Raw genomic sequence first — 13,531 nt, forward strand, 5'->3', positions numbered from 1 at the left:
AACTCGCTCCCTAAATGAGAAAGGGAAGGGAACATGGGTTGTGTGAGATGTGTGTGTGTGTGAGGCAGGACAGAAGAAGTTGAAGATCACTGCTTGCCCACATGGACTTACTTCCATCTGTTCCCCCAAGGCGAGATGCCTTCTCATTTCTGTCGTCTGTATCGCCCTTCCCTCTACCTGAAATTTCCTCTACCTGAAATTTCCTCTGCCTGAAATTTCCTCATCCCACTTGTCCAGCTGTTGAACCCCTATATATCTTTCTAGACTCGCTAAGGTGTCACCTCCTCTGTGGAGCTTTCCATAATCATCTTCCATGGCCCTGCTCTCCCTCTGATAGTTTAAGCAGTCACTGTCCCCACAGTCCCTTATTAGACTGCTGTTGTAGCACCTGGACTGTAGCCTTCTGCATGCGCTTCAGTCCCCTCATTCCCAGACCATGTGCTTTTTGCAGACAAGGACTATGAACTGTTTATCTTCACTTTCCTAGATCTTAACACAAGCTCTGGCCCAATAGGACACTCGGTTATGTCTCAGATGAACCAAAGAAGTTGAATGGTTGTTGAAATGTGCCTAGCATTCTCCTCTTATTTCCTAGCCCTGAATTGTATCCCATGATGTTGGTTCTGTTGAAGCGATCGTGACTAATCCAAGCTAAAAGGGAGCCACTGGCTGACCAGTTTGGGGTTGCATGGATGAGTCACTGAGAAACTGTAATTCCTGAGAGAAGGACGGGACTAGAGTAGAGAGAGGAGAATCGGGAGTAATGTAATGAAGTAATGAAGGTGGAATATTCCACTATCACCCATTTCTTTAATTTTTCTTTTTACTTCTTGATGTGGCTTCTGCTTTCTTTGCTTTCCCTAGGCCCTGTGGGCCCATATGCTGACATGTATGCTACCCCCCACTTTAGCAATGCATCAGTGTCACTGACATGAAGACTGGCTCACGCCAACTCCATGCCACATCCCATCTTCAGGTTGAACAACTGGTCTCAATTTGGCAGCTTCTTATTGGAGAAAATGAAATAATTACATTAAAATTTAGCCAAATTCCGTGCAGATGATTGTAAGAAAAAAGAGATGGCTCTTTTAATTGCTCTAAAGGTCAGGACCTTACAGTACCTTTTCACTCAAAAGGAATTTGTTAATCCCAAGTCAAATGTTTTGACCCTTGGAGCTAAAAATATTTATATAAAGACCTTTTTTTGCTTACTTTTATTACTGATTTTACAGTTTTCCTAGCATATTTGAATCACATTGTTGAATCATCCCAATTTAGATGTCAGCTCCTTTAATAAGACCAAAAAGTGACTTCCCAGGCTGATGTACACCATGTGAGTGTGTTTGTATGGTTATGTCCCACAGTGGCCGGCCTGCGAGTGGGAGCACGGACCGCATCCAGAAGTTGCGCAAAGAGTATTATCAGGCCCGGAGGGAAGGATTCACCTTATATGAGGACGACGAGGGAAGAGCGAGGCTAGATTATGACCTTCACTGGGTAAGTCCGGGCCTCATTCTAATCATTGAATTCATCTCAACTGAGATAGTTTCTAGCAGAAGAACATGGCTAAGAATGTTCTATACATACCAAGCTATATTTAGCTTACTTGAGTTTCACAGATACGAGCATTACCCAAACCACAGCCATCTTGTCCTACAGAAGTTGTTTACATAAATCAAACCACACTAATGCACAGTAGTTTATTTTAATTGCTTTCGTATTTACTCTCTGTTGGACTTGTATACCAACATGTTAGGGCGGAGCAGATGGTCGCTATTTTAAAGAGGACAAGGAATCTACTGAGCCTTGATCCTTGCCTCCCATTGCTTGGGTTTCAGAATCTGGGCAAGCATTAACAGACCATGTGACGCAAACCATCTTTCCTTTGGGAAAGGATATTAGAAGTAAATCTCAGAATGGTCATCCTCAGAGCCACCAGTGGTGTGTATATGGCATCTGAGTAATTCCCATTTTGCCCATCTCACCAGTACGCTAAGAGACGTTTACTTTGAGATAAGAACAGCTTTTGTATTTTGCCAAATCCTTCAACATTTGTGAGCAGGAAAGAAGACTGTGACCTCTAAAGAGAGCTTCTGTGGGTTTTTCCAGGAGACGTGATTCATTCTCTTTTTTCAAGAAGGCATGGCTATACCGACAAAACATACTTAACTTTGGAGCATCCACAAAAATACCAGAGGAGAGTGCTTAGAGCTGGATTAAAGTACATGTCACATACTTAGAGCAGGTGCCTGCCACTGACTTGGTATTCAATAAATCTCGGCTCTCATTACTCACATTATTGGAGCAGAGCTGTCCATTGTAATAGTGATGTCCTTGCCGTGAGGCCAGCTCTCACTCACCCTCTTTGATGGTTACTGCCTCCTACTACCATTTTTAGTGCTGCTTTGAGAACCACACAAGGAACTCTCTTATCCCTGGTGGCCACTAAAGACACCAGCTCTTGTGAAGGACGAATCTATTAAGGGAAAGTTTCCTTTCCTTATTTTCACACTCATGTGCTCACAAGGTCAGGGTTGGGAGAGCAGAGTCCAGCAACCAGGCGGATTCCTTCCGTTTCTCACTTCAGTGCTGTGGCTTCTCACGTGTGGCACCTCCCATTTTTGTGCTAGTGTTTGAAAGGAAGCAGCTGCAGTACCCACCGCTGATGTGCAGAGCCCCTGACACTCCTCGGCTCGGTAGATGCTTCTGGTACGATGGCGTTTAATCAGAAATGCGAAGTAAGGATTGGCGGTCTCCGACCAAATGGCTCTGGCCTCTTCCAGAGATAGGCACTTGTAACTAGAGGTCAGAACACAGAGCTTTCTGTTGGTTTTATTACAGATGTTAGGATTAAACAGAATGGCATTTATAGTGATGGGGCAACGGGTCGCTTCGACTCTTGGTAACGGAAGAGAAAGATTTCCCCAGAATAACAATTTAGATAACAATTCACTTCATTTTAAACTTAATTGAGATCAATGTATCAACTTTGATGACAGACTGTATACATAAGGCTCTGCTCCCTCAATCAAACAAACAAGCAATAAAAAAAAGGAAGTTTTTCCACCATAACCAAAACAGACCACCATGTCCAGGGCGTGGAAAAGTCCTCCATCTCAACATCACCACAAACAACTATAAGCAAAGTAAGGCAAGTAATTTTAGATGAAACAGTCCTGGTTGTTTTGACCTTATTTTATGTGATCTCCTTACACCAAGCGAAAGGTTGAAAATGCTTAAACTTCATGAGACTTCAGGTTTTCCCTGACCCTCACCAAACTTGAAACAGATAACCCATCCACTCCAGTGCTCTCTATCTTGATGATTCTGGTTTTATTCCAAGCAAATGTGGAACCAGACAATCTAGGGAGTAACGAAGTATCTCTTTTAATTTGTGTTTCCCATGCTCAAGTGTATTGAGTGTTGCCAAAAGTGATTTTACGTTTCTGAGATGAGTGGGGACTAAGGCATCCCAAAGGGGTGCTTGCAAAGTGTGCTGTCATAAAAGCCTAGTGCTCTCTATGACAACCTGAGAGACTCCAAACCAGGGAGGAGAGTCTCAGCCCTTTCTCTACCTCTCTGCAAGCCAAGGGAAAACACTAGTATCTTTTGTCCAGTGCAGGCCTGACAAATCACACTGTGGTCTTGCTACTTTTGGATAGATCTAGGAAAGCAAGTTTAGAAAGTTAGCGCTTCATTCCTGCTTGTCATCCAGATCTAACAAGGCTGCTTTTCTTGAGACTGTGGTTCCTGATCTGTCTGGTCTTCAGCATCACAAGGGGTGCTTGTTAAAATTGGATCACCAACCCATAAAAAAGAAGGGTGGGGCCCAAGGGAGGGTGGCTAGGTGCTTCTCTGTGTAATTATCAAGGTATCTGCCCACGATTCTAAAAATAGGACACTGAGGGGCACCTGGGTGGCTCAGTGGGTTAAAGCCTCTGCCTTCAGCTCAGGTCATGATCCCAGGGTCCTAGGATCGAGCCCCACATTGGCTCTCTGCTCAGCAGGGAGTCTGCTTTCCTCTCTCTCTCTCTCTCTCTCTCTCTGCCTGCCTCTCTGCCTACTTGTGATCTCTGTCTGTCAAATAAATAAATAAAATCTTTAAAAAAAAAATAGGACATTGATTCCACTCACTGCCTTAAGCAAAATAGTTCAACTTCTCTAACAAAATCATGACATGGACCAGCATCATCAAAAATGACTTTCGTGGACTCAGAACTTCCTGGACCTAGTACTTCAGATGTAGAGGCCTACAAATATTCTAGAGTCCCCCTAGACTGGGAAGCTTCTGAACTATGGAGAAGCAAATTAGGAAGATAAGTTGCCTCAGAGCTACTTCTAGTTGACCAGACAGAATAAAAGTAGGCTCACAGAAGTCTTCAAAGCCAAAATTAGTAAAGCAATCACTGGAAAGATTAGTAAGATCTATGAATATTTTTAAAAATATGTTGTTGTCGTTGGGACTAATAATTCTATCCTTGGCCTACCTCGGACTTTCTCATTTTCCCAGGCTATCGTATAGGCAGTTCTCTGTCCGGTGGCTCCAAGCTGAAGGCTTTCCCCACTGCTCTCTTGGGTTCCCACTTGCTTCCACAGCCCTTGCTTCTTTCTCTCTTTTGTCTATGGCTCTGATCAAATTTTCACATAGGCCAGGTGCCAATCCAAGAATAGAGTATTATCTCTACCTTGGAGGAACTCACAGTCTAGCCAGGAATACAGACAACAGAGGCAAAATGAATAAAAGGACAATAACATGTGAGAAATTCTGTAGTAGAGAACGTCTTGGCTTCTCGACGAGCTCAGCAGCAGCAGTTCCTTCCGCTGAAGGCAGGGTGTGTGGCCAGGGCTGCGGGGGACTCCATAGAGTCATTTAGGAGTTGCCTCAGCGGGCAGATTTGGTTCCTTTTCTCATAGATTTGGTGGTTTTCTTTTTCCCAAAGGAGCTTCTGATTTATTCACTTCATTTGTGTTCAGATAAATGAACACACACACAGATTGCAAGGTTTGTAAATATGGACAAGAGACCTTAAAAATCTTTTCAGCTAGCCTGTTCTGGAGCTGTTTTCCCAGGGAGGCTCTGAAAAGCTGTAAAGAACAAGTGGAGAGAATTTCAATGGTGGGAAGTGAAATGGCCTGGCGAGTTTTTATAGGCCCAATTAAGTAAGCAAGATATGCTAGCCGTTAAGTGTTAATATTTGCCAAAAGAAAACATAATACCTGTTATCTCCTGGTATGTTATTTTCTGTAAAACTTGTTAAGACGATCACAGTCCTCTGGCAACAGACTGGGGTATTCTTTATTAGCAGATAAAAATGATCTGCTTATTTAACGGCAGCATGAAGATCCTGCAAGTAATTTCAGAAACGGGATGGCTCCAGAGTTTTCTAAAAATATCAGTACCTTTATTATTGTCTTTTTTCAAGAGCTGCATGGCATAGACCGTATGCTTCCTCCTCTTTTTAACTCTCTGGCTAAATTAGAATTTCTATCTATGAAAGGGGTTTATAGATACAAAGACGGGAAGGAGGTACTGAAACTCCCACTGTCATAGAATACAGGGTCGTACCTCTCTGGCCAAGGGGATTGGTTCAGGTGATGGTTGGGTGAATAAATGGAAACCGAAACTCTGAAAGATTCGCTCACTCTGAAGATGGCCTAGGAGCCAACTTGAAGAAACATGGTTGGCAGCTGTCTAGACAAGAAAGACACATCTGGTGAATTCTGCAGTCAGAGGAAGAGAGAGCAAGATGCGATCATGCTAACCATCTTATGAAAGGGATTTAAGATGGAATGTGTAATAGCCACACAAGTGTAAAAACTATCAGAAGGTTATTTTCTAAATATGAGGGATAAGAGAAATGAGTTCCTGCTGTCAATGGTCCAACACCAGAATTGAGTTGTCTGTATTTTCCCTCTCTGCACCTTAAAGATATCTGAAAAAAACAAAACAAAACAAAACAACTAAGGACACTGATGAAAAATTCTAGATTAGTCAATGGCTCTTAGGTCACAAAAGAACATAAATCTGACTCAAACTGGCCTAAGCAAAAAGGGAAATTTTGTTGGCCTGTATAAGTTTAAAATCCATAGGTATATCTGACTTCAGGCAAAGCTGGATCCAGCTCCATCGTTATTCTCTTTGTAGGCACCCTTCTCAGGGATTCCTTCATATGGTAGTGAGACAACCAGTGGCAGCTCCAACTCAACACCTTTATAACCCCCCCACCCAGTACATCCAGGAAGTCTTAGAACTGACGTTCGATGCAATCCTGAATGGCTTCTTGACTCAGCCTGGGTCACATGCCCACTTCGGAACTCCCTTGTTGAGAAAGATGCAGTACCATTACTGGCCAGAACTAGGTCACGAGATCACCCTGGAACCACAAAGTAGAATCAGGCCTACACAAATCCCATAAATGAGTCTAGATGAAGAGGTAGTCCCCATAGGAAGATCAAGGTGCTAATTAACAGGGGAAGGGAGGAGGGATGTTGGGCATGGTTCGGAGTTGTCTACCATAATTTCTGATTAATAACAGTATAAACTCTCTTCATCTTGAGTTTTAAGGAAAGAAAAAGAAAAGACCTTTCCCTTCATGAATTTTCCTCTTTATCATTAGAAAAAGCAGACCTATTATCAATCTTAAACTTGCTGCCATTATTGGTAAAAGGAGAAAGATTTATTTTTGTCTGCTGGTCCCGGATCTTTAAGCTATCCCAGATGGTTTTACTGCGTTATTCATGAGAAATTACCAGACCTCTGGCTACTTATTTAGGTTAGGCAAGTGACATTTAGATTCACCCCAGACCTAGGAATTTGGCCCAGAGGGAGGCAACAGAATTCTTTGAAAGGACTAAAAGTGACTTTCTTTGGGTAGAATTGCTCTAAGTATAGCCTCATGGATTGTTGTTTTGTGATAAAAATATATTCTATATACATATGTCAAATCATTATGTCATATACCTAAAACTAATACAATGTTATAGGTCAATTGTATCATAATTTTTAAAGAAAGTATCTGTTTTAAAAATCTTGAAGGATGGAGATAAAGAATTAGAACCATCAAATGTGTCCAACTAGTAGCTATTGTAATTTAGCTTCTACCGTAGAATGACCAACCCCTTCTCAGTTGACCAGCCCTCATTAGCTCTATAAACATTTCCTTCCCAGTACGTTCCTCCATCAACAGGTTAGTGTTTTCCCTGATTTCCTAAAATAACTGAACTGAGGAGTGGGAGGGGTACTAAGGCAGAGAGAAGAGAAGAACACACATTATGTTTATGAATTAGGTAGATCTCAGAAGGGCATGAGTTTTGATCAACTTGATGTTGGTGAAGCATCAAATACCAGCTGAGAATTTGGGACTTGCTCACTTTGATTTCAGGAAATAGTGAAAATTTGAGGAAAAGGAGGACAAAATAAATAGAAGATTTTTTTCTTTGATCGTTTTAGTCCTTTATATTTCGATGTAGCTTTCATGAGAATGTGTTGACATATTGGCTAGATGGGGGATCATATGAGCGAATTTCTAGCTTTTAAACATAGGGTAAATCATTTTGAAAGAAGGCAATGTGTTTATAGGCAATCCCCAACATAGAAATAAACTGTGTTTCAGAAACCATTTAGAAATTGGCAATTTGGCACTGGGAATGGTTTTCCTACGGGGGGAAGAAAATTATTGGTTGTCAGGGTCCCAAACCAGTCTTGCAAAAGCCCACTACAATCCAACAGCCTGGTGCCAATCAGACGATAACCAAGGAGCCCAGGAGCAGGAGACCATCTGAACTAAGGGGAAGAGAAGGAAATTCCCTTCTTCCCTCCTTCCTGGATAGACCTTTGAGATCTTCTCTAGCCCCTTCTGATCTGCCAGTCTTTAGAAGTATCTCCCCAGGTTTCCTGAACTTTAATCACCCCTACCTCCCCATCATGGCACCCCACTTAGATGCACCTTTTCCCCAAGAGTGTTCAGGAATCCAAAGTTCTCTGTCTGTGCCATCCCCTCCTCCCTCGAAGTTTCCTTTCTCTCAGTTCATCTCAGCTACACTTCTGGAGGGTGAGGGTGCAAATAATCTAACCCATTAAGGCTCTTAACATTCCTTAAGAGACTTCTCTGTTTAAAGAAGATATTTGATTCACCCTAATGAAGTGCAAAATTAGGCACTATAAGGCGAGTGTGGAAGGAAGGAGCCGGAGAAGGGTTAATGGGTTCTACCACCGGCAACTATCTCTTCATGACCTGGAGGGGCAAGGGCCCATGGCTGAGACCTTGGTGTCCCTCCACAGCCCGAAGTTTCTTCGGCACTTTTATGTATGGAGCCAATTCCCCATATTCCCCAATCTGACTGGCTCCCTGTGGGCATTACGCTGATCCAAAGAGTGGCACTGATTTCTCCTATGAACCAGCCCTCACCTCCCAGAAAGGAAGCGTTTTGTTTCTTAGTCTGCCCTCTGTGGCTGTGGCCCAAGGCCATTTGCTGCAACTAACATGGAGCATGTGGGGACTAAAATTCTGCCCTGAAGATAGCTACTGTAAACTATGCCTGTCTTCCCATCCAGTCCTTCTAAACCTGCGGATGTCCTGAATTTTATACTTATTAATATCGCAGGTGTGAGAAGCATTTGAGCATCATGTGTGAGAGCACAGATCCTGAAATCAGATTGCCTATGTTCACATCCAGGCTAGGTCACTTACTGACTGTGTACATTTGGGCTGTTTTTTTTAACCTCTCAGTCTTTTTCAAACTAGGATCTCATTCTCACAGATCTCATATAAATATCGTGACAATTAAATGATTATTCCATGTAAAGCATTTAGAATTGTGTCTGGCATGTAGTAAGTGTTCAACAAATGTGAAGATTTTCTAAATGGGGCACATACTGAGGTTTTTAGAAATCATATATTCCATTAGCCAAATAACCCTTCTATCTCAGTCATAACCCTTCTATCTCAGAGGAGCTGAACCTCTTCTGTTATTCCAGGGTCCTGGGACATTATACAACACACAACGCATTTGGGAGGGAGGCCTTCCGGTCATGCACACTCTGGTTACCACTGAGGTACCCACAGTCCCTTCAGGTGGTGACTGTCCGGCCCCCGTTGTAAGACACTTTTGGCAAAGTCCGTTGGTCAAAAGGTCAATAACTATTTCCCTCTCTCCCACACACAAACTTTTTCTTCAAAAGTGCGCTCCTTTCATCCCTGACCCTGGGGGCACAGCTAATCTCTTTAATGAGCTTATGCTAAAATCAAAGACCAAAGACCAGAAGAAAGAGGCTTCTGCTTTCAGTTGTACAAAAACCCTGAAGCAAAGAAATACCGAGGTCAGGTCTAGTTAATGACTTCAAAAATAGGAGGCAGAGGGGAATACAAAGAGAATATATACAAATTATTTACTCAATAAATTATGCTACAGCCCGATGAATGACAAAAATGACATCACTTACTCAGTACTGACTCTGATAGATGTGTGTGAACACCTTATCTACCTTATATAAATTATTCCAGGCAACAAATCCAGGAGGTAGGTATTTTTAGTCCTATTTTACAGATGAGAAAATTAAGGTTTTAAGACTCTGCACCACAGTCACACAACCATTAGCAAGCTGATCTTCTAACCTGTGCTAACAACTCCTGGTGGAAACAGAAGGAGAAAGAGCGTGGCTGTAGCAGGCTGTTTACTTTTTCTTACATGAGATGTTTCAAAGAAAGGGAAACTCTGAGTATTTGCTTATAAACACAATACAGACTTGCCTCTGTGGAACTACTCTTTAATTAGCACTCTGACATTTTTTTTAACCCAATGCTAAATAGTATGAGATCTCTGTAAAAGTCAAAATGAAATCATTCTTTTTTGCCATAATCAAATAAGCTAGCCTATCTCTGGCTTAAACGCAACCCTGAATACCAAGAAGCAGAAGAAGAAAGTTCAAAACCACATTTTTTTCCCCAAAATATGTCAACCCTATGCTCTACTTACATTAGAGTGAAAAAAAGAACTCTTTCTGCCTTCTAATGAACAATTAATTCCAGCTCAGGATGTCGAGTTTAGAATAGACGAAGTTCCCCTAAACCACAGCCGTTTGTGTTGGATCATGGTTAAAACCCAAAATTCCAACTTCTACAATAATCACATTCTTTTCTTCTACTGCAATGGGAGAAATGACCATTTTATGTAATATAGGAAAAACCATAGCAGAAACGCCTATGAATTCCAGATTTCCTAAACGGTTCCCAAAGCTGTTTAAAATCAGTTGGATACGTTTTATTTTAGCAGAGCTCAAAATCCTGAAATTAAGTTTGGGTACTAAATTTTTAAAAGTGAAGATGTTTGTGGAGTAGAAGATATGGAATTCCATTGAACTGGCATTCATAACACATGTAACACTTAACCTGGATGGCAGTGAAAACCCCACACGAGCCAGGTTTGTGTTCAGATCCTGGAGCCCAAAACGTTCCCCTCTCACAGCTTCCGGGGTAATTAGCCAATCAGGTCGCTGCGGCGGCCATCTTGTCCTTTCAGTTTAAGAAAAATTTCAACCTAGAGTTATTCGAGAGCTTAACATCACGTGGTTCTTATTGAATAGTAACGAGTGTGGTGTTATGGGGAAAAGAAAACTCACAAAAATATCTCCTCTGAAATACGAAGAACACTCAAATAAAAGAGAACCCTAAAATGATAATAATCACAGCAGTACTGAAATTGCCATTCTCCACAAGAAGAATGACCATTTTTGAATACAATTGTAACAACACATATCAGGGTCTGTGACTTTACTGTTCTGTGAAATTCATTCATTTCTTTGTGTTTCCTTCTGAGGCTTGAAATCACAGTGCTGATTTTCACAGTGTCTATGAAAAAGTGCAAAAGTTGATAACCAGTGATTTCATCCAGACACTGGAAAACTTTCCATTTATTCAAGTAAATGATCTAGGAAGAACTGGTATAACATTGTTATTATAAACAATTGAGAAATAGTTTCTTTTCCAGCTTCAAGATAAGAATTTTGTAAAGTAATGGAGTTCTTGGGTTTTATCTCCATGAAGCTTTCTTCAAATGATTTAGCTCATTCTGTGTCATCTTTCACTCAGACATAGCTTCATTCCCTAGACAGCAAAACCAAAGCAATACGTGAGAGAAATAGATTTTCTGCTATCATTTATTCCTTTGTTGCTTTATTCGTTCACAGAATACTTAGCAATTTATTCTAAGTGTACATCAAGCCCCACATTTGCATCAACCCTTAACAACAAAGAAGGAAAACCTGACTGGGGTGTGTGTGTGTGTGTGTGTGTGTGTGTGTGTGTGTGTGTCGGTGTGTATGTCGGTGTGCGTGTGCATGTATTGGGTGTATCGGCGGGGGGGGGGGGGGTGTATTGGGAAGGGGGGGGTGCATGCCCAAAGACATGGTTTTCAAATTTCTCCTTTTAGAGAAACAGTAGGAAATGTTGTATGAGAAAGACATTCCCTGTCATGATCTGATGGTTTTCCTCTAATGAACCTTCTGGCTCCCTCTATGATAATGGATACCCCCAAACGATGTGGAGAAATCTCTATTTTTCAGTTTTGTTTTCCCTACATCACTAATTGCCAGAGTTCCAGATTGTTTCTGAATAGCAGCTCTATTCTAATTATAATTTTTTATATGTATCCGCTACTTTTCCTTTCTTCATCTGTTTAGTATGGACCAGGTTTCCTGTTTTCCATGCAGTTCCCATTACAGTAACTTCCCAGGTTTAAAGTGTCAGGCAGCACTGCAGCAGGGGTGTGTATGTGGTAATAAGAAAATCAGAAGCTCACACTCCAGAGGAAGCACTCATGGTCTCACCATTCATATGAAGGATGGCCGGAAGAAATCTTTTAACATAATACTTAAATTGGCGATTGGGGGAAAAAAATGCTATGGGATTTTAGCAGTTTGTGGTTTACGTGTGGTTCTAGAACTATTTCTTAAATTTCCCAGTTTCAGGAAGTAGATAACCTGCTCCTTTGTCTACCTATAGATGTATACATGTAAGGTTAAAAAAAATCTAGTCCTCAAATACAAGATGATGGAGGAATAAAAAGTTGATGAGCAAATAGGAAAGAACTGAAATTTTGTTTTAAACATTCAATATTTCCACTTAATTGATTCATAAATTTAATTTATCAGAAATCTGAGAACTGCCCCACTGTCTCATTGGTAAGAAAGCAACTCCACGGTAGAGTTGCTCAATGAGAAAGTTGCTCTTACAATTTTCCTAACTTTGTTGAGGATCTTATCTCCAAAATAAAAAGAAAAGCTGTTAATGTCCTATCATTAATTAAGGAAAAGAATAAACCCATTTCACTTATGTTGTGCCACTCTGGCCCCAAGATTGAAGAACAAAATTTCAAAGCACATGGTTTCTTCATTTATTCATTTATCAATTAATTCCTTAGACCTTAATTTGGTGGCAAATTTCTTTCTGTCTCTGTGCCAGAAATTTACTTGACTCTAAGGATTCAGAAGTGAATAAGGAGTTCATGTCTGGTGGAAAAGGCAGACAGGAAACATAATTTCAAATGTAATGAGATATTTAGAAATAATTGTACCAGGAAAAAAAAAATGGATAAGCAAATGCATAGGAAAGAGGGACTAACCAATGAACACAGTAGATTTGCTTTTATCTCAGCAAAGTTTCCCTGTGTGTTTGGGCTTCCCTTCTGCCTGCATTTAGGGCATTCTGACTCCACATAAGCTACTCTGATTGCCCTTTGTAATTTCTAAGCAAATATAAAGCAGCTTTTTTTTTTTTAAGATTTTATTTATTTTTTTGACAGAGAGAAATCACAAGTAGGCAGAAAGGCAAGCAGAGAGAGAGAGAGGAGGAAGCAGGCTCCCTGCAGAGCAGAGAGCCCGACGCGGGGCTCCATCCCAGGACCCTGAGATCATGACCTGAGCTGAAGGCAGAGGCTTAACCCACTGAGCCACCCAGGCGCCCCTAAAGCAGCTTTTATAATGTTTCATGATGATCCTTTTTTTTGGCCCAGCCTCTCGTTTTGAGGATGTGAGCCTTGGTGCATCACGTCTGTCCCAATTACGGAGTGAGACCTGCCCTAGAGGGTAGTTTTTCAAACTGTGTGTCACAACTTATTAGGTGATCATAAAACCAATTAGTCACAATTCACATTTTTAAGATTTTGAATAGAATAGGCTCTATCAGAGGCCACGGCAAGTAGTAAAGATGAGTGCTGATCGGTGAAGTTCTTCTTTTATATCCAATCTGTGCACACATACACATATCGGCTAGCTCATAATGTAAACTATATTCCTCTGGATTATGATTTTAAAAGGTCAAAAACCTATAGTCTAGACTTGAAGTTCCATATCTGGTTGGTTTACCATTTCATTTATAGGATTTCACGTGGGATTTTTGTTTCAGATGTGGGGGTTCAATCATTTCTTTGAGTAAATAATGTTGAATACATCAACCCTGAAACATTATGAATGTCCCAGACTTTACTTTTCTTGATTCTACCTGTATATTGATATAGTGTGTACATGTATGTTGAT

At 41.1% G+C, this 13,531-nt stretch overlaps 1 protein-coding gene across 4 annotated transcripts in view; it reads left to right on the forward strand.

The window, feature by feature from the left end:
• LOC111141102 (par-3 family cell polarity regulator beta) overlaps window positions 1-13,531 on the forward strand; it is a 1,027,371-nt gene that overhangs the window by 927,436 nt on the left and 86,404 nt on the right. For all 4 annotated transcript variants that reach the window (XM_022493436.1, XM_022493462.1, XM_022493453.1 and 1 more), the window contains one exon: window positions 1,365-1,497. In XM_022493436.1, coding sequence (XP_022349144.1) covers window positions 1,365-1,497 — 133 coding nt within the window. The remainder of the gene's footprint in view (window positions 1-1,364; window positions 1,498-13,531) is intronic.

This window comes from Enhydra lutris, unplaced genomic scaffold, assembly GCF_002288905.1.
Source record: "Enhydra lutris kenyoni isolate GAN:26980312 unplaced genomic scaffold, ASM228890v2 scaffoldscaffold1, whole genome shotgun sequence".
NCBI classification, from domain to species: Eukaryota; Metazoa; Chordata; class Mammalia; order Carnivora; family Mustelidae; genus Enhydra; species Enhydra lutris.